Here is a 21033-nt window from a genome sequence, read left to right as displayed (position 1 = left end):
ATATCCTATGGGCCATTCTTTCTGGCTCCATGTTCCCTTTTGGGCCAGCCAGGAGCTCTCTGAAGGCTGAGCTGGGAAGGGGGAAAGATCATTGGGGGGGGGGGTGGTCATTCCTTTCACTTTCTAGTGAAGGGGAGTTTACCATCCCAAAAGGACCATAAGCTCAGGTGGGAGGAGGAGGCAGCAGGAAAGGGGCCTGAGACTAGGACAGAGTCCTTGCTAACCCTGGGCAAAGGTGTCCCCACCCAGCACTGGGTTACTAGAAGGCAGTCTGTTGATAATCAGGTCTTGTTCCCAGTCCCAAAGGCTTCCCAGAGGTTGAGGCAGGTCCAGGGCTGAGCCTTTATTCACATTCTACTAAATGCATCTACTGATCATACTATTAAGTGAATATATTGGGGAAATTGCTGGACTCAGAACTGAAGATTGAAGTTTTCTTCAGCAAAAGGAGGTAAAAGTGTTAGTAATTATATTGACTCACTGACTGGTTAGCTTATTTTCGTAGAATATTGTTCTGATGAGGGCATTACAAATAAATGCATTATTTCCTTCCCCAGACCCCTACCATATCATAGCCACTTTCTTCTTTTAATAGTATTTTATTGGTTTTCCCAATTCTAGTCAAGACAATTTTTAGCATTCATTTTTACAAGATTGTGAGTTCCAAATGTTTTTCCCTCCCCTCTTCCTAAAGTGGTAAGCAATTTGATATAGGTTATACATGTGCTATCATGTAGAATGTATTTTCATATTAGTCACAGTTGTGAAAGAAGAAACAGATCAAAAGGAAAAAAAACTTGAAAAAAAATAAAGTAAATGAAAAAAGTATGCTTTGATTTGTATTCAGAGTTCATCAGTTCCTTGTCTGGATATGGATAGTATTTTCCCTCGTGAGTCCTTTGTACCTGGCTTGGATCATTGTGTTGCTGAGAAGACCTGAGTCATTCATAGTTGATCTTCAAAAAGTGTTGCTGATACTGTGTGCAATATTTTCCTAGTTCTGCGCATTTCGCTTTACATCAATTTGTACAAATCTTTCCAGCTTTTTCCAAAATCTGTCCGTGTATCATTTCTTATTGCATAATAGTATTTTATTACATTCATATACCATAGCTTGTTCAGCCATTCTCCAATTGATGGGCATCCCCTCAATTTCTAATATTTTGCCACCACAAAAAGGGCTGCTATATATATTTTTGCATGTATAGGTCCTTTTCCCTTTGTAATGGTCTCCTTGGGAAATAGACCTATTACTGGTATTGCTGGATCAAAGGGTATGCACAGTTTTATAGCCCTTTGGGCATAGTTCCAAATTGCTCTCCAGAATGGTTGGATCAGTTCACAACTCCACCAACAGTGTATTATTGTCCCAATTTTCCCACATCCTCTCCAACATTTATCATTTTCCTTTTTTGTCATATTAAACAATCTGATAGGTATGATATGGTATCTCAGAGTTGTTTTACTTTGCATTTCTCTAATCAGAGTGATTTAGAGCACTTCATATGTCTGTAGATAACTTTGATCTCTTCATCTGAAAATTGCCTGTTAAGATCCTTTGACCACTTATCAATTGGGGAATGGCTTGTGTTCTTATAAATTCAGTTTTCTATATATTTGAGAAGTGAGGCCTTTATCAGAGACACTTGCTATAAAGATTATTTCCCAGCTTTCTGCCTTCTAATTTTGGTCACATTGGTTTTGTTTGTGCAAAAGCCTTTTAATTTAATATAATCGAAATTAGCTATTTTACATTTCATAATGTTCTCTATCTCTTGTTTGGTCATAAACCTATACCTCACTTAACTTTTCCTTTAAGAATTTGGGTGCTGTACCACTTGGTGCATATATGTTAAGTAATGCTATTATTTCATTGTCTATGGTGCCTTCTAGAAAGATGTAGTTTCCTTCCTTTTTTCTTTTAATTAGTTCTGTTTTTGCTTTTGCTTTGTCTGAGATCAGGATTGCTATTCTTGTTTTTTTGTTTTACTTTAGCTGAAGCATAATAGATTCTGCTCCAGCTTCCTTACCTTTACTCTGGGTGTGTCTCTGTGCTTCAAGTATATTTCTTGTAAACAACACATTATAGAAATCTGGTTTTTGATACACTCTGCTTCCATTTTATAGGAGAGTTCATCCCATTCACATTTGCAGTTATGATTATTGTGTATTTCCCTCCATCCTACTTTTTCTCCTATTTGCCCTCTCTCTCCTTTCACCCTCTCTCTCCTCAACAGTTCTGCCTGCCACCTCCTCGGTCTGCCCTCTCTTCTGTCAGTCTTCTCCCCCTCCCCTTTTAGTTAATCTCCTCCCCTCCTACTTGCCTGTAGGGTAAGATAGATTTCTACATTCAACTGATTGTGTATATTCTTCCTTCTGAGCCAGTACTGATAAGAGTAAGGTTCAAGCAGTGCCTATTGCCCACCCTCCCATCTTCCCCTCCTCTATGTGAAATAATTTACCCCATTCTACCTCTCCCTTCCTTCTGCACTCACTGTGCTCCTCTTTTTCATCCCTTAGTTGTTTTTTTAATGTTATTCCCTCAAATTCATATCTCTATCTCTTCCCTCAAGTGAAAAAAAGTCATTGATCTGTATGCACATCAGTGTTCTCTCTCCCTTGATCTCCTCACAGCCCAGGCACCAGTGGAGGCCACATAAGGTCCAGATGTTTCTTGCTGTCTACACAGGATAGCTTCTACTCCTGTTCCTGCCCACTTCTCCCTGGTGATATCCTTGTTGCTATTTCCCTGGCACAACTGTGCTCACACCCTCCATATGCGTCTCCCAAAACAACATCCCTTTCTAATGTCCATAGTCTTCCAGCGGTTCTGTAGAGCTGAGTCATGGAATATCACAGGCTCCAAAGAAGCTTCAGGTCACCCATAGGGCAGTGGGGGTAGAGGGGGGGACAAGGGAGACAGAAGGGGAAGGGGGAAATGGTATCTCTCTGAAAATGCTAAGGGGTTTTCTGAAGCCCCCATAAAATAGGCAGGTCCTTGGTTATAGGCTGACTCCCAAGCACAGCCAATGCGGGCATAGACATTTACTTAGGCAGTGTATCTTGCACAGTAAGACGTGCCTAAAGGTTTTCTGTACCATAAACAGTTTTACTTTTGTTTTTTTTTTTTTCAAAATAAATGACCTCATATTGACTCATTTTATAATATACATAAAAATAATTGTTAGGGTAAAGACTCTTGTATACAAACTCCACATGGGAATAAATTTTATGGCCATACTATAAACTCCTAAAAACCAGGAGTTTCCATAGAAATGCTGTTACAACTGTCACCAAAGCAGCGCTGGCTACTGAGACTGTGATCAGTCTGTCAGTTTCCATAATGCCCATGACAAATCCATTGGGATGAATGATGTACACTGCACATACCACACTGCACAGCAACTGAACAAGCTATGTCATCCCCATTCTGAGGAGCAAATCAGTAATCAATATTTGTAAAAGCAACAGCTAATCCTTTGTCAAATCACTGGTTCAGTGATTGAAGAGTTTGCTCAATCTACACAGTTAATCCCTCTTCATCTGGCTGAGCCCTCTATTTATTCCAGACTCTTACAATGCCAGCTATGGCAGATTAATACATTTCCCCATGCTAAACATGACCTGACAACTGATGTGGGCGCTACTGTCAAGATAATCTGCACAAACATCGGCCTTATTTTAAAGTAAGCCTCAAATCAACATGAAGAAGCCCAAGTTTACAAATCTTCTCACTGCTCCCACTTAGCGTTCTGATCGCCGGTGGCCTTTGACCTCCCTTCCTAAGGTGAAGCTGCTCCTCTATTGCCAGCTCTGACAAGTCTCCTGTCTCACTGTGAATGTAGCTAAATAAATAGATATATATACAGATACACACACACACTCTGTGTGTGTGTATAATTTGTTTCTTTGGTTTGTTTTGTTGTTCACTTGTTTCAGTCATGTTCAGCTATATTCAGCTCATTTTACAGATGAGGAAACTGAGGCAAACAGGGTGAAGTGACTTGCCCAGGGTCACACAGCTAGTGAGTGTTTGAAGCTGAACTCAGGTCTTTTTGACTCTAGGCCTGGCAGGTGCTCCATCCAGTGCACCACCTGGCTTCCCCATGTGAAATAATGCGGTTGCCCAGTTCCTCATAAGAATGGTCAGCGCTGAGGCTCACATGCATCCCCAGGGATATTGGGAGAATACGGATGTCCTCGGCAGTAACGGGGACTCCAGAAGAGGAGAGAGACGCATCAGTGAGGGAACGTCTGAGCACACTGAGGGACGCTAATGTAACAGAACATTTTTGTAATGTAAGAAATGAGGACTGTATGTGGAGGTGTGTTTTACATGATTGCACATGTGTGGTCTGGTCTGGATCAAGTTGCTTGCTGTCTGGGGCCGGGGAGGGAGGGATTTGGACTCAGAGTTTTAGAGGATGAAGGTTGAAAATTGGTTTTGCATGAAATTAGGGGGAAAATATTATTCAAGGAAAAAGAAATGAGGAATGTGAGGAATTCAGAGAAGGATGACAAAGCATGTGAAAAGGAGCTCCCTGAGATGTACAATGCATCTCCGTAGCATTTTAAGGTTTGCTTTTTTGTAAGTGCTTTGTCTATATTATCTCATTTGACACTCCTGGCGACCGCTGAGGTAGATGCTATTATTTTCCGTATTTTTGAGATGAGTAAACTGAGGCTGAAAACTTAAGTGACATGCCCAGGGTTACACAGCTGTAAGTATCCAAGGCAGGATTTGAAGTCAGCTCTTCCTGACTTGAAGTCCATGACACTGACTATTGCACCACCTAACTGCCTAATTAGTTTTAAATGGAGAAGTTACTTGGGAATTTTTTTAAGCAGCAAAGTTCATCTTTTTCTAGCCTTTGTTTATGTTGGAAGAAAGATTTAGTTGTATAATACAGTACTTAAATTGCTATGGTTGCATTGCCTGAAATAATCCATCTAACTTTCAATTCAATTCAGCGTTGATGGAACACCTTCCACGTGCCAGAAGGAATCAAGGTTTTGGGTATAAAAAGCTGAGCCCTCAAGGAGCTTCCATTCTCTTGGTAGATTTACCAAGTTCCCACAGATAAATTCAACTAATTTGAAGAATGAGAGCTTCAGCAACTGGATGGGGCAGGAGTGGGGGGGGAGTGCCTTCATTGAGAAGGTGGCACTTGATCCCAGAAGGAAGCTTAGAACCCACATTTTACCCAAAACAGGAAAACAAGCAACATTTATCTTAAAGTTAGATTTTTGTTGTTAGAAAAAAAATACCCAGGGTTCAGAAGCTCATTTTTTATTTAGATAAAAATGCCTCCTCATGAGCAGGGGACTTCTTAGAGCTTTTTAAGTCTGTGCCCACAGAATTGAGTGTTGGTGGGGCCTCCCCACCCAAGAGAGCTTTCTGTGTGGGCCTGGCCCTGAGCCCCCAGGGCTGTTTTCTAAAGACTAGCTTGGCCAAGCTGAGAGGGACTACAGCTGTCTGCATCAGCCAGTAAAGATGTCTAGTGTTTCAAGTCTGATTTAGTCCTTTGTTACTGATGATTTAAATCATGAGAGAAATCATTTTATTTACATTGATCCTATTCTAGTAACATGTTTTAACAAGTTTTTCTTTCATCAGATTAATGATAGCACCAATTGTCATTCATTTCAGTTGAGGAGAATCTATTTTTAGAATTAGAATGCCATTGAGATGTGAATTGAGAGCTTGGCTTGGAGGCAGGCTGGGAAATTTGGGTTCAAGGGCCATGTGTAACACTTACGTACAGACAGGCCTTGTGGCTCTGGACAGGTCCTTCATATAACATCCTGAGATTGGAACATGCAGAAGATGTGCCCATTTGTGTTGGCTCAGGGAGTTTCTTTACCCACATGAATAGAATTTCAGGTCTGGACCCTGTCTCCTCCCTGCCAAAAGAGCCAAACTCAATTGCATTTGGTATTTTGAAGTAAAAATTTGCTCTGTTGTTATTATTCCATAGCATGACATGTTTCAATCAATTCTATTATAATTTTTTTCATAATGACTTATTTAATTTTTTAAATTTTCATTTAAAATATTTGTGTATCTTTGCTGGTTTGGTGTATTTTGATTCTTGTATATGCCAAACATTCCTTTTAAAAAAAATTTGATACCTAACTGTTCTTGGCAGAGAAGTTTTGAGTCAAGAACTCAGTCTCAAATGATATTTTATCTCACCTACAAGAACTATACAGGAATTAGATTTTAGCAAGAGTTCCCAAATGATGAGGCTTAAGGATAACAGAGTTCTAAATATTCCAGGTTCTTTGAGAGTTTCCTCAGTTTGACTTCTTGATTCAGGCTGTGGCTGCCTCCAATCTCATGGGATAGAGTATATGATATTTTTGTGGCTGTGATTCTGAATCAGAAATTCCAAATTTTATCAGATATAATAAGACTGTGTCAGAAACCTTGCCATCAGGAGACATTTATACACAGGCATATTGTGCACAGGTATTGAGGCTTTTTGTGTTTTAGTGAGAAATACAGAATTTATCATGAAAGGACACACAGCATGGTGGGAAGAGCATTGAACTTGTAATTATGAGAAACCAGGATTTCATTCCTGTCTCTGACATACCCACAAGCAAGTCACTTAATCTCTCTGCACCTCAGTTTCCATGTCTGTAAACTGGCAATGATGTCATTTACTCATTTTCCGTTGTGTCTGACTCTCTGTGACCCCATTTTTGGCAAATATACCAGAGTGGTTTGTCATTTCCATCTCCAGCTCATTTTACAGAAACTGAGCCAAACAGGGTGAAGCGACTTGCCCAGGGTCACACAGCTAGGAAGTGTCTGAGGCTGGATTTGAACTCAGGAAGATGAGTCTTCCTGACTCCAGGCCCGACACTCTATCCGTTGCTCCACCTAGATGCCCCCCAAACAAAAATAATAATTCTTATAGAACCTACTTCCCTGCAGCGTGAGGTCAAATGACATAATTTCCAATGAGATGACACGTAGAGTTCTTTGCAGACCTTATAGTGTCAGCTGCTGGCATTCTTGTCCTTTTAGGCTCCTGGGGCAGCCCCTGGTACCGTGGTGTCACTCACGGCTTGGCTTTCCTACCCTTGGATTCACTTGGAATCAATGACTCTCGTCACTTGACCTCTCCTTTGTATGGCCTTGGAATTGGGACAGGCAACATCGCTGTTTCTGTGAACGCAGACCTGCTCTGTCGTGTCGTTCAGTAATAGTTTATTTCATTTTTATTTTTGTCTGTCAAGAGGTGTCCCGAGAAGCAGGTCTAAATGATGGCGTTCTTCATTTGAGTCAAGAGTCAAAGAGTCAACCCTAACTCCAGTGATCAGATGTCCTGATAACAGATTCCTAGCTAGACTGTGAGGTATTTTGAAGTCCTTGTGAGTAGCTCTTTGATATTCCCCAAACCTGAGCCCATCAGTCAATAAGCATGTACTATCTGCTTTGTGTACAGTATCCCCTATCTACATTGTGCTAGTGCTGTGGATAAAAAAGACAAAGCGAATGAATGCCTCCCCTCAAAGAGCTTACATTCCAGGGGAGCCAACGTGGACATTTGTGTTGTTGTTGTTGAGTCATTCGGTAGTGTCTGGTGACTCCATGGACTGTAGCACCCCAGGCCCTCCTGTCCTCCACTATCTCCTGTAGTCTGTCCAAGTGCATGCTCACTGCTTCCATGACACTATCTCTCCATCTCATCCTCTGCCATCCCCTCCTCCTTTTGCCTTCCATCTTTCCCAGCACCAGGGTCTTTTCAGTGAGCTTCATTACATTTATAAGAATCTCCATAGCAGACACAAGGTAACCTTGGAGGGGATAGCTCTAGCATCAGAGGTGGAATGGGGAGCATTACCTTGCACCTAACAATCTGGTAGATGGAGGAACATTCCTTGGAGCCTTTTGCCTTCTTTGCTAGGAGGGAAGCCATTCCATAGTTTGAGCACAGATAACAATCACTGCCTGTGGTAGATACACAAGCGTCACAAGCTTAGAAGCAAATCACGTCCAATTTACCCCATTTTCATCCTTGCTGGAAGTGAGGTTCTCAGTTTTTGTCTTTCTGGCTGGTATATTATTTTCGGAATTGCAATGCCACACTGGCCGTTAGTGATCACATCTCCAGAATCATTAGTCTCCTTCCCTCTTTACATCTTGCTAATTGCTCAGCACCTCTTCTAACTGGTCCAGACCTGTGATTTTATCTGACATAAGGAGCTTCCAAGCCAGAGAAGCTCCTACTCATGTGAATCGACAACTGTTCTGCAGTGTAGTCTTGGAAAGTTTCCTTGAGATCCAGAGAGGGTAGGGGTCACCCAGCCAGCACGTGGGAGAAGTGGCTCTTTCTGACCAGAGATCTGCCTTTCTCATGCGTCTTTAGCAACTGGACCACCTTCTCTCACCAACCTTTGTCTTCATTTGTTCCTTATTTTTGTCTTCTTCTCCTGGCTTCTCTTTGCCTTCTATGTCTCTTCCTCCCTTCCAGTAAGGTTCATCTCCCTTCTCTTCAGCTTCTTGTGGAGTCCTCCATCTTGTCCTCTTCCTTCTCCTCCTCTTCCTCAGGTCATTCAGATTGAACCTTTCACCACCTTTAGCTTGGCCCTTCTTCATCTTCTTAAGTCTCCTCAAATATCTCCTTCCAGAATTCAGCATCTGGTCTTCTTTACCATTCCCAAGGCCTCCAAACCACTTTGGGAATTTCTTCTTTTCATCCTGCTCAAGGCCTTCTTCTGATGCTTCTTTTCCTAAGCAAGTTTCTCTTCCAGAAACTCAGAAGTAGAATATTTATCTTCCTCAGGCTTGTTCATATGCTTCTAATTTTATGTTGTTTTCCTTAAAAAGCAGACCATTTTTAATAAATCGTATGAACAGATACTATAAAATAAGGCTTATGTTTTGGTATTTTCATATGCCAGTCTGAATGGTTTTCTGGTAAAGTTTTATGAGACATGTGGGAACAAAATTGTGTGTGTCCCAGGCTACTAGATGATATTTATTTGGGAGTTTGAAAAAATTCTTGTAAAGTTGCTAAGTGCTGATATTGGCAATGGGGCTTTTATTTTGGCTATTATCCCTGTATTTGTATCTATGTATCCATCCCCCTGGTGATTCTCTGTATGTGTCAGCTGCTAGATGGCCCATTAGCTCTAGCTGGCCCCAGCCATGCTTCACATTCCAATCCATCCATTTGGCCATCTTCTTCAGCTTGTTGTTACCAAGCGTGTGATCCCTTTCCCATTTCCACCTCTTCCTCTCGAACCATTGTCTAATCACTGTTATCCTACTTGAAAAGTTATATCTTGATATACAGAATAAGATATTGGACTATACCTGGTTTCTGTCATACTGTTTTCCAGTTTAGCAGAAACTAGGTATAGACCAACATCTCACACCGTATACCAAGATAAAGGTAAAAATGGGTACATGATTTACACATAAAGGATGATACCATAAGCAGATTAAGAGAGCTTACAATAATTTAGTCAGATTTATGGATAAGGAACAAATTTAGGACCAAAGAAGATATAGAGAGCATTACAAAATATAAAGTAGACAATGTTGATTATATAAAATTAAAAAGTTTTTGCACAAACAAAACCAGTGCAACCAAAATTATAAGGAAAAGAGAAAACTGGGAAAAAGTTTTGGCACCAAGTATCTAGGATAAAGGCCACATTTCTCAAATATATAGAGAAGTGAGTCAAATCTGTAAAAATACAAGTCGTTCCCCACTTGATAAATGATCAAAGGTTATGAGCAGGCAGTTTTCAGACAAAAAAAATCAGAGCTATCTATGGTCATGAAAAAATGCTCTAAATCACTATTGATCAGAGATATTAGAATTAAAACAATTGTGAGGCATCACCTCACACCTATCAGAATGGCTAATGTGACAAAAAAGGAAAATGTTGGATGTTGGAGGGGATGTGGGAAAATTGGAACACTAATGGACTATTGGTGGAGTTGTGAACTGAGCCAACCATTCTGGAGAATAATTTGGAACTATGCCCAAAGGGATATAAAACTGTATACCCTTTGATCCAGCAATACCACTGCTAGATCTGTATCCCAAAGATATCCAAAAAAAGGGGAAAGGACCTCTTTGTACAAAAATGTTTATAGCAGCTCTTTTTGTGGTGGCTAAGAATTGGAAAACAAAGGGATGCTCATTGATTGGGGAATGGCTAAACAAGCTGTGGTATATGATTATAATGGAATATTATTGTGCTTTAAGAAATGACAAGCAAGTCCTCCATGAACCTAAAACCAGAGAAAGAACTGATATTGACTGAATACAGACTAAAGCATATTTTTTACCCTTTCATTTTTTTTCTTTTCTTCGAGCCTTCTTATTCAAAATGACTAATATGGAAATGTTTTACATAATTGCACATGTATAATCTATGTCTGATTGCTTACTGTGTGAGGAAGGGGGAGGGGAAAACTTTGAATAAAAATGTTAAAAAAGTAAAAAAAAAAAGAAAGGTTGTGTCAGTCAACTTCCCCATGGCTCTGCTCACCATCCCTGTAACTTCCTAAACCAGCCACTCATTCCTGTGTATCTCCAGCACTTAGCACAGTGCCTGGCACATAGTAGGAACTTAATCTAAGTTATTGCTGACTTGACTTTTCCTATTCTGATACTTCTCTGCATCAATCCATGGCTTTCCATGCTTTTTTGTATTCTTCACATTGATTATTTCTTATGGTACAGTCATACCCCATTACATTTATCTACCACAGTTTATAGCTCTTCCCCAGTGATGGGCATCCATTTTGATCCCTGGTCTTTGCTTCCTAATTTGTGAGTGTGTAATACATACCTGTATTAAAAGTCATGAGATTGGGGGGAAGGTGGGTATTGCTTTTTCATGGAGAGACCTAGTACTTCCTTTGATTCTTTGAATGAGGAACACTGTTTTGAATGACAGAAAGGGGAAAATGCTTAGCAATTTAGCTTTTTTTTGGCATTACTCGAGGAATAATGAGGTAATAGTCAATCAGAATTCTGGTTTGGTCAGATGATAGTTGAAATATTGTATCCCATTCTGGGCATCCCAGTTTTTAAAAAGTTTGTTTATTTATTTATTTGTTTTTAGCTTTCACCATTCACTTCTATGAGATTCCGAGTTCTAAATTTTCCCCCCCTCCTGCTCCCCCTTCCCCAAGATGGTGTGCAATCTGATATAGGCTATATGTATACAATCATATTAAACATATTTCCATGTTGTACAGAAGATTTAGAACCAAAGGGGAAAACCATGAGAAAGAAGAAAAAAAAGAGAGAGAAAATAGCATGCTTTATCTGCATTCAGACTCCATCAATCTTTCTCTGGATGTGGATAGCATTTTCCATCATGAGTCTTTTGGAGTTGTCTTAGATCCTTGCACTGCTGAGAAAAGCTAAGTCTATCAAGGTCAGTCATTGCACAATGTGGCTGTCACTGTGTACAATGTTCTCTTGGTTCTGCTCACTTCACTCAGCCTCAGTTTATGTAAGTCCAGGTTTTACTGAAGTGTGCCTGCTCATCATTTCTTATGGAACAATAGTATTCCATCACAGTCATATGCCACAACTTGTTCAGCCATTCCCCAATTGATGACCATCCCCTCAATTTCCAATTCTGGGCCACCACAAAAAAAGCTTCAGCAGTTTAGCTTACGAAGCTACTATACATACATACCCACATCTATTTGGAGAGAGAGTTTCCCCTCTTTTAAATGACATAAGTAGCCAATATTGTAGGGTAAGGGATACTTAGAAATATTCTTGTTTCAATAACTTGGCCCAACAGGGAGTGTTATGGGCAGAGGGAGAGTCTTCATCCTGAGTTTCTCTGCCTTTGTTGATTTAAGTTAGACTCATAAAATTATTTAATGTTCAGTAGTTCTTTATATGTTGCTCCTTTATTTTAACTGCCCCCTTAGTAACAAGGTGCGCTTGGGAGTTGGAACAAAATGACAATGGTGTTTGCATCTCTTATTTTCCCATAGTGTGAATTGAAAGAAACATCCTTGATTATATTACATCATCGATAAAGTCTAGGAAGCTTCTTAGCCCTTTAAGGATTCCCATTTCTGATTGGTTTTATTTATGCTGTTAATAAATCATTCAGAAATGTTTGCTAGTAGAAAGAATAAACACATCATAAACAAAATCATAGTTTATAGGAACAGTATTTGAAAATATTCTAAAATAAACTAGCTTTTCTTTGTACTCACAGAAATACGAATTTGTAGTTGAAGGAAAAGAACTTAATGAATTTAGCTTTAATTATATCTATGACTTCCCACTTCTATCCCCCACTTTGACTGCTGTAATATTAATTTTTCAATTACTGACATGTCCCAATGTTTGCTAAGACTTTTGCAGGGTTTCTGATTTTTAAACTTCATGGTCTTTTAAAAAACATGCTTACTTTATTTTTTAAAGATTTCGATACTCCAGTATTAAATTACCATTAGTACATTTTAGTACTACAGAAATGTCCTGGCAAACATTGAAATACTCTCCCTCCAAAGTACTTTCCCTGAAAACAGGTTTTGCAGAGTCATCTTATGTGGATGATTACGAATGATGGTGCATTAACAATCTCTTAAAAGACATTTTTGATCACCAAAAATTGATTTCCATTAGACCTGGTAGAAGATGGCATAAATTCTAGATTTGAAAATGTTTAGCAGAGTTTATGAATAATAATGTCCATCATTATGAATAATAACAGTATTTATTGTCATATTACTTAAAGTATCATATATTTGCTATTAGGCAGGTAGTTATGTATACTGCTTTCATTCATTCATTCAACAAACCAGGCCAGGAAATGGCTTGATTTATATTATAGTTAATAAACACATAATGTGTTCCAGATGATACTGATATTGATGATGGCACTTCCAATTATGCTTTTTAAAAGATGCTTTCTTGACATGTTAGTGATTTGTACTGTGTTTGGCAAATAGTAAGTACTTAATAAATGCTTGTTGGTTTGAAAAATGAGAACAGGAAAGTGTAAAGCTCCTGCCGTTTGAGGGTATATGGGCTAATGGAGACGTTCCAGGATTTTGTAATGTGAGGTTATGAAAAATATCATGACTCATTTGACTCTTTTGTTGAAGTACTTAGACCTTTGATTGCTTAGAGAATTTTTAATAAGGCTTTATTAGGAATTAATAACTTAAGCATCTGGTTAACTTAGCCATTTTAATAATATTATTTTTCTTAATTTTAACAGCTTCATAATTTACCATGCCAAAGTCAATACTCTATCAAGGACTTAAAAAAAGTTAGTAGATGTGGAAATGAATATGTGTTGTCAGAAAGCAGGATGTAGTCCAGGAACTTCTGGTAGGAATCATTCCAGCTTCACAGTCTTTCCTCTGGTCTTATTATGGATGGACTCTTACCAGCCCTTAGACGTGGCTGAGAGGAAGTGTCTTTTACGTTGTCTTAAATTATTAAGTATGTTAAGTTGTATTGGCAGCATTCCGAATCCAGGGTGTCCATATGCAAACTCCAGGCCTTCTCTGTGGCCTTCCCCCATGCCTGGAATGCTCTCCCTCCTCCTCTCTGCCTCCTGACTTCCCTGGCTTCCTTCAAGCCTCAGCTAAAGTTGCATCTTATGCAGGAAGCCCTTCCCAATCCTCCGTAATTCTGGTGCCTTCTCTCTATAGTTATTTCTCATTTGTCCTGTATGTAGCTTGTTTTGCACACAGTTGTTTGCATGCTGGCCTCCCTGTTGGCCTGTGAGCATCTCAAAAGCTGAAACTGTCTTTTGCCTTTCTTTGTATCCTCTGTACCTAGTGTAGTGGCTAGAGCTTAGTAGGAGCTTAATAAATATTTACTGACTGAGTGCAGTTTTAAGCTTTAATATAAAATATTCCAGAGCAATTAGTAAATGGAGAAATCGTATAGTTTATGAAAAGCCAGCAGTTTTAACCACTTAGCAGGAAAGTTATGAGATAGCCTCTCCAAGCAGACTGCCAGCTACTAAAGGCAGGAATACTGGCGATGCATGTTTTGTATCCTTTCAGCACCTTGGACAGAGATGGACATTTGGTAGGATCCCCAGGGAGCTTTTTTTTTTTTTTTTAATTTTTTTTGAGGGGAGAAGGCAGGGCAATTGGGATTAAGTGACTTGCCCAGGGTCACACAACTAGTAAATGTGTCAAGTGTCTGAGGTCGTATTTGAACTTAGGTCCTCCTGACTCCAGGGCTGGTGCTCTACTCACTGAGGAGCCTTGTTTTTACATGTTCTCATGCCTCAGTGTGACTCCCACAGTCTTATACTTGTGAGTTTCTTTTTTAACTTAAATTGAAGACATTTATGGAATTTCTGAGTTGGGAGGGACCTTATTGGTCATCTGGTCCAACCCATACTTGAAACAGAATCCCCTCTACAACATTCCTGATCAGTGCCCATCCAGCCTTTGCTTGAGGTCCTTCAGGAATGAGGAGCTCACTCTCCAGTAGCTGTCCGTTGTGCTGTGAGACAGCTCTGATTGTTGGGAAGGTTTCCCTCTGTGTCATGCTTACAAATCTTTTCTCTCATTTGATCACTTATTGTCCTCTTCCATTCCTAAAAGCCATTGTGATGACCTTGCTTACGTGCCCAAGCTTTCTTTAAATTGCCTTTTTTAAACCTTTTCTGATTCTCTGTTCTATGAAGCAATGCTGCTTATCATCTTCCACCATCCTTCTCTGTAAGATTTCACAAATGAGTTTATGTGTGAAACCAGTGGTGCTTTTGGCTGCTGGATCTTTCCGTTTGGCAAACAATTTAAATGATTGCCTGCAAAAGTGGTTTTTAGATCTTTAACTTTCCTTGTTTATGGCAATTGATCTATAGAGATTATAATTCTGAATGGGATTTTTATAAGCAACATCAATGTTATTTTTCTGTCTTCTTCCCATTTTTAATGTCTGTCATTTAAAATAGGTTGAAGTTACTTTTACCTGCATGCCATATTGTTCTTTCTTTAATCTCTGTGATAATTTTGGTTTGGTTTTTTTTTTTTTGCTCTAACAAGTTGGTGGCCAGAGTGTATACAAGCATCTGATTCAAGAATGACTCCTAGATCAGTAATGAGTTATTGCTTTAGGGTTACTTTTTTGTGATTTTCCCCATGGGATCACTGTGTCTGGTGACTGTGGATTATTTTCTCAAATATAGTGTGTGGTCCGGTACACACGTCTGACTCTTCGTGGCAGTGCACACTTTTTTGGACTGGCCTCTCTTATTTCTCACTATCATCACCTGTTCTCATCTTTGCATTGACATCACTGAGTCTCAGAGGATGTGAAGATTTAATTTGGAAGGACTTAGAAAGTTTTTGGTAGAAGTTTTCTACCACCTCTTCTTTTGCGACAAATGTTGGTATCTCTATTGCAGTGTGTTTGGTGGTCACATTTTCTTACATACATATACATAATCTGTATATGCAGACATGCATTATATATACAAATATATATACACATACATATATCTATACACATAGCCATATACCTTATGAGCACTACAGGAAAAGATAACCTGTTGTCCCATGCCTTGATAAGTCTTGTTACCTCAGGCTGCAGGGAGAACCTGCCCTGCCAACTCCTTTCTTTGTCTCTCCAAGGAGAGCCTGTGAACCGTCCATCCATTCAGCTTGTTTCATTTATAACAGCAACATTTTTAAGACTGATGCAACCTGTTTCCTTCAGGGGTGTGCTCAGTTGCTAGCCACTGGACAAGCTTTTCAAATTTGGAGTACCAAGAGCCACATCAGGGTTTGTAGGTGGTCCCAGGTCTGGGGGATTCTTAGCCTCGTTGGCCCCTTTCTCAACCACTCTACTGCCACCACGGTGGAAACAGAAGAGGCCCTAGGACTGATGGCCATTTTATGGGTTTCTTTGTCCCATGCACAAAGAATGTATCACCACATGAAGAGGTGATGAGCCTCTCTGTGCTTAAGGAGGCTCATTGTTGGAAAGCAGCTATGTTCTGTTGCTGAGGTTGTACTTGAAGTTTTTCTAGCGTGGTGGGATATGCCAGAGCTTGTGTTCCACTGGCTGGCATAGACTTTGAGAATCAGAGTCACCTCCATGTCTCAATGAGATACCTGATGTGGCATTTGGGGAGCCCTCATTGAATGGTGGTAATGATGGAATCCTTAGAATGAGCCCATATCAGACCATGGGACACCCCTTCTTCTGACCAGTCCTCTAGGATCAAAGATAAGGCCTACTGTGGCTTTTACAGCCCTGTACAACCTTTCCCCAGCCTGCCTTTCCAGTCTCTTTGGGCAGGCCTCCCCCTCCTGCTCTCTGCCACCCAGCCCAATCGGCCTTTCTGCTCTCGCTGGCCACTTAATAAATCATTGCTGACTGGTCAACTGTACTTGTTTAAAATGTCCTCTTTTTTCTCTCTCAACAATGCCACCCCAGAGGCAGAAGTAACCCAGAGTTGGGCTATTTTTGTTTTTGTTTTAGGATTCTAGCATGAGGCTTAGAGCACCACTGAGCATTTGCTCTTGAGATAAATCATATTCACCTGTGTTTATTTTAGCATCTTTTTTCTACTCTAAGAATATAGGAAGTTACAGACAGGTACAGGTGCAAAGAGGGAAAATGTGGGATTTTGTTTACGGTTCCTGGCTCCGTTTTCTGGAACTTGTTGATGGTTCTTTGCTTCCAAAATGATGTCTTTTAGTGAAAGTCGGGCTGCAATCCTCTGCTTAGAGAGTATAAAACAAAACAGAACCTGTTTTATCTATCATCACACTCCTTTCCAATATCACTCTAATTTCTAGCACCATTTTTTTCAGCAGATGAGTACAGATAAGTTTTGCTATTGAGACTGGAGGAGCCAGGATGTAGAAGAAATGAGGCTAGCAGACTTGGCTATGTCTGAATTTGGTCGTTAAAATGACATTACCTGGAATTGGGTTTGGCATTTGGGTTTAAGGTGATTACCTAAATGTTTATTTTCTCTTTCCCTCTTCTAGGAAACCAGTTCCCTTCAATTGCAGCACAAGACCTTCCATTTGTTCTGAAGGCCGGCTACCTTGAGAAACGGAGGAAAGGTAAAGTCCGAGGTTCCAGGAGAGACCATTGGGAAGAATGTGGTCCTCCTCTCTGCACCCCTTCTGGGCTGATGTTCTCCTGGGTGAATGAACAAAGACTTTGGGGGACATGATCAACACCATAAGCTCGTCCTTCAGTTGTTTTTTTGAATAACTACAGTTGAATGCATTTTTAGTTTTAGATCTTTGTGAGTGGTTTAACAGTTGTTGGCTGCCACTGGGGGCACATTAGACAAAAGGATTATGGCACTTATCCTGCCCCCTAACGCTTCATTCAGTGCATGGTGCACAGTGGGCACTTAATGACCTCACCTGGCATTCCATGGTCTGTGTCAAAACGGGAGATTGCTCGCCATTGTACATGTCTGTTACAATGTTCTCTTCTGGCTCTGATAATTGGTGTTAGCCAGAAGGTCTCATTCTTTTAATACCCATTTATAATGGGAAAATGAAGAATGGAAGGATTATTATGATAATGGTGGAAATGAAAAATGGAATGTCTCCTCTTACTGTCTGCCTCCGAATTGTCCCCTTTTGGCCCTTTCTGTCAGAATCCGCTTCACCTGCTTAACCTTTGAGCTGGAAGGGACCCCAGAGGTCATCGAGGCACATCAGTCCCTGCCCAGGCCTCCCCTCTCCAGCCGACCTCCCTGACAGGGGCTCTGGCAGCTTCCACTTGAAGACTCCTAGGAGGGGCCCTGGGGCCCAGTGGGCAGCACACTCCCCTGGAGGATTCTGCTTGGTGCAGGGGGCACAGTGTACCTACTTCCAACTTCTACCCCTTGCTTGTAGCTCTCTTTTTCTAGCACTGACCCAGCACCTTGTTTCAGTTGTGTCTGACTGTCCATGGCCCCATTCAGGGTTTTTATGGCAAAGATACTGGAGCGGTTTGCCATTTCCTTCTCTAGCTCATTTTACAGATGAAGAAACTGAGGCAAACAGTGAAGTAACTTGCCCAGGGCCACACAGCTAATAAGCATCGGAGGCTGAAGACCTGGAATTTGGGTCTTCCTGACTCCAGACCTGGTGCTCTATCCACTGTGCCACCTTGCTGCCTCAGCGTTGTACATAGTAGGCACTTAACGCATAAGCCCTGTTTGTTGTAGAAATGGCATCAAAGGGTACAAAGATGGGAGGAGTGGCCACACTGGGCCAAGTCCCTCTAGGGGAGGCCACATCTTGAGGGACTTGAGACAGGGAGGATATTAACGACCTTAAAAAACCTTAAACTTGGTTTTACCAGAACTACTGTTACCCCAAAAATGTCAGCACCTCCCCAGCCCCAGTGAGACTAACACGATGCCATTCCCCATTGCTCACTCCATCCCATTCCCTGTCATTGTGAGACTCTCTGGTTCTTGTCTTCCAGGAAGGCCACCAGAGGGGATGTCTCCTTGGACGAGCATCCCTTGTCCTCCTCCTTTTTTACATTGTACAGAGGCCAGGGGAGCTTCCAGGCTGGCTCCTTACTGATGCCTTATGCACTGTTTCCTCTGGCCAATCTTTTCTTGATAATTAAAAAAATTATTAATAGCTTTTATTTTTATATCACCTTCCATCTACTCTGCATGTATCCTGTATGGCCTATTTCTATCCATGTTGTCTTCATTAGAACATAAGCTCCCTGGGGGCAGGGACAGTTCTTGCCTTTTATAACCTGGTGTCTGACACCCATAAGGCATTTGATTGTCCAAAGCCAGGCAGAACCAGCTGTCAGAGAAGACCTCCGAGTCATTCAGCCCAATGGAAGAGGACATTGAATTCTGGAGCAGTCGAGTTATTTGTCTACAGTTACAGAGCCAGGCCTTTGTTTGCTTATGTTTCCTCTCTTTCTTCCCCAAACTGGCGGGAAGCAGGAGGGCTGTTATTCCCCATAGTGGTAGTTGTCCTGTTCCTCCTCCCTCTTTTTAATTTTCCTAATTCTATTTTTACTTAATAGAATCTTCAGATAAAAGGTATGCCGTAGGTCAGAGGTGTAGAATTTTAGAGATGCAAGAGACCTCCAAAATCATTTTTACAGATGAACAAATCAAGAACTGATTGACAGTAAATACAAATGGTTTATCTTACCTGAAAATTCTTTCTTTTATCTTTATTTCAGATCACAGCTTCCTGGGATTTGAATGGCAGAAGCGTTGGTGCGCTCTTAGCAAAACAGTCTTCTATTATTACGGAAGTGACAAAGGTACTCATGATTGTTGAATTGTGATGCATTATGACCAAGTGGAATTGTTCCATTTAGTGCGTGCTCAGTGAGTGTGAATTTATTTCTTGTTTTGCTTCGTTTTTTTAACTTGAAAGTACAGTTTATCAATAAGCTTAAGGTTTCAGCACCAATCGCAGTCTATGGCCTAGGGCTTCTTCTCACCAGCCTTCCCTACTGTCAAGTTCTTGGCCCTTAGTAAAACCTGAACATCTGCTGATTTGTGCAATTTTGAGTCCCGTTGGGAAATTTGGAGCTACCTTTCCTGTTGAGCGGGGATACATACACAAACACACATTCGTATGTATGTTTTATCAGTGGTAGAGTGTAACATTCTTGGAATTTTTGGTTCACAAGGTAAGGAAGGGGAGGAGCAATAGATTTTATATTGTTTAGCAAAGACATGAATAATGGAATTAATATTTTATTACACTTTGTGGATATAGCATTTTTCTAGCATTGAAATATGTTATGCATAGATTGGTTTGTTTATAAAATGATCATGTTTAGTATATTATATCTAAAAATATATTTTAGAATGATTACAAAATCACTTAGTGAATTTACTTCTAAATACTTGAATTGGCTAGGGGAAGGAAAGTAGGGGAAGGTAGTAAGCACTTACATAGCTCGTCCTATTTGCTAGGCCATTATAGTAACCATTTTACAAATATTCTCTCATTTGATCCTCACAACAACCCCAGAGGGAGGTGGTATTATCACCCCCATTTTACAGGTGAAGAAACTGAAGCAAACAGAGGCTAAGTGACCCTTCCAGGATCATACAGCTTGGAAGTATCTGGGGACAGATTTGAACTCAGGTCTCCTTTACTCCAGGCCCAGCGTTCTATCCACTGCCATTAAAAATGGAATATAATTTGCTGAACTTTAAGAAATAATCTAACATTCTAGTCTTTGCTACTTTTGAGACCCAGGATAAAACTGGAGAATAGAAACAGCCAGTTAACATTACAGTGAAAATAAAAAATATTCTTTTTTAGCACAGAGCTAAACCAAAGATTGGAAAGGTCCTGCGTTTTTCTGAAAAGGAAACACTGAAAAAGTAAAACAAGCCCCCCAAAACTCACTGAAGATATTTTTTTGTTTCTGGAACCTTTCATTAACACTAGGTCCGATTTTATTTTCAAGCTTCTAAGTGTTTGCCATGACATTCTGAAGGTGTGTGGATATCCTGTTTTGGAGAATATGTTTTTGAATCTTGAGGTATCTCCTTACATAGCTCTTATCTTGAGGGAGAAAATCCTGGTAATAGTCAGGCTGTGGCCTGCTAGTTGCTTCTTCTGTGATGCTTGTATAAAGATCAGTCAACGTTGAATCCCTAGATCTTTGTTAACCGTGCTTAGCGACTAGACACCAATGACAAAGATCATATTTTAGACTAGTATTTAGTCCTTCCGCTGCCCCAAAGCTCTCCCTCCTCCTCTTCCCCGGCCCCCACTCTTGGTTTTTCCTTTGTTTGTTTTTGTTTGAGGGGTCTGTGGATTGTTTAGTAGATGGACAGGTTAACCAGTGGCACCTGAGCAGCCATAAGGAAACCTCGGACCTCCGCTCTTGACAGCATTTGATGCTGCCGACAGGCCTAGGAACCTATGGAGGAAATAGGGTGTGAGTCTTCTCCCGGGTTTTAATGACAGACCGTTTGAGAGGAGAACCAGGAAAATGATGGGAGTGGCTACAGTATAACTTAGTCCTGTAGCCAAGGCCCTAAAGACAGGGCCACAGCATGGCCCACCAGGTGTTAATA

General features: G+C 40.6%; 1 protein-coding gene across 2 annotated transcripts in view; it reads left to right on the top strand.

Moving 5' to 3' along the window:
* SKAP2 (src kinase associated phosphoprotein 2) overlaps positions 1-21033 on the top strand; it is a 180831-nt gene that overhangs the window by 87372 nt on the left and 72426 nt on the right. For both annotated transcript variants that reach the window (XM_036761294.1, XM_036761295.1), the window contains exons 5-6: positions 16988-17065; positions 19167-19250. In XM_036761294.1, coding sequence (XP_036617189.1) covers positions 16988-17065; positions 19167-19250 — 162 coding nt within the window. The remainder of the gene's footprint in view (positions 1-16987; positions 17066-19166; positions 19251-21033) is intronic.

This window comes from Trichosurus vulpecula, chromosome 5 (assembly GCF_011100635.1).
Source record: "Trichosurus vulpecula isolate mTriVul1 chromosome 5, mTriVul1.pri, whole genome shotgun sequence".
NCBI lineage: Eukaryota > Metazoa > Chordata > Mammalia > Diprotodontia > Phalangeridae > Trichosurus > Trichosurus vulpecula.
Note: the sequence above shows the minus strand (reverse complement) of the source record. Positions and strands in the feature narration are given on the sequence as shown.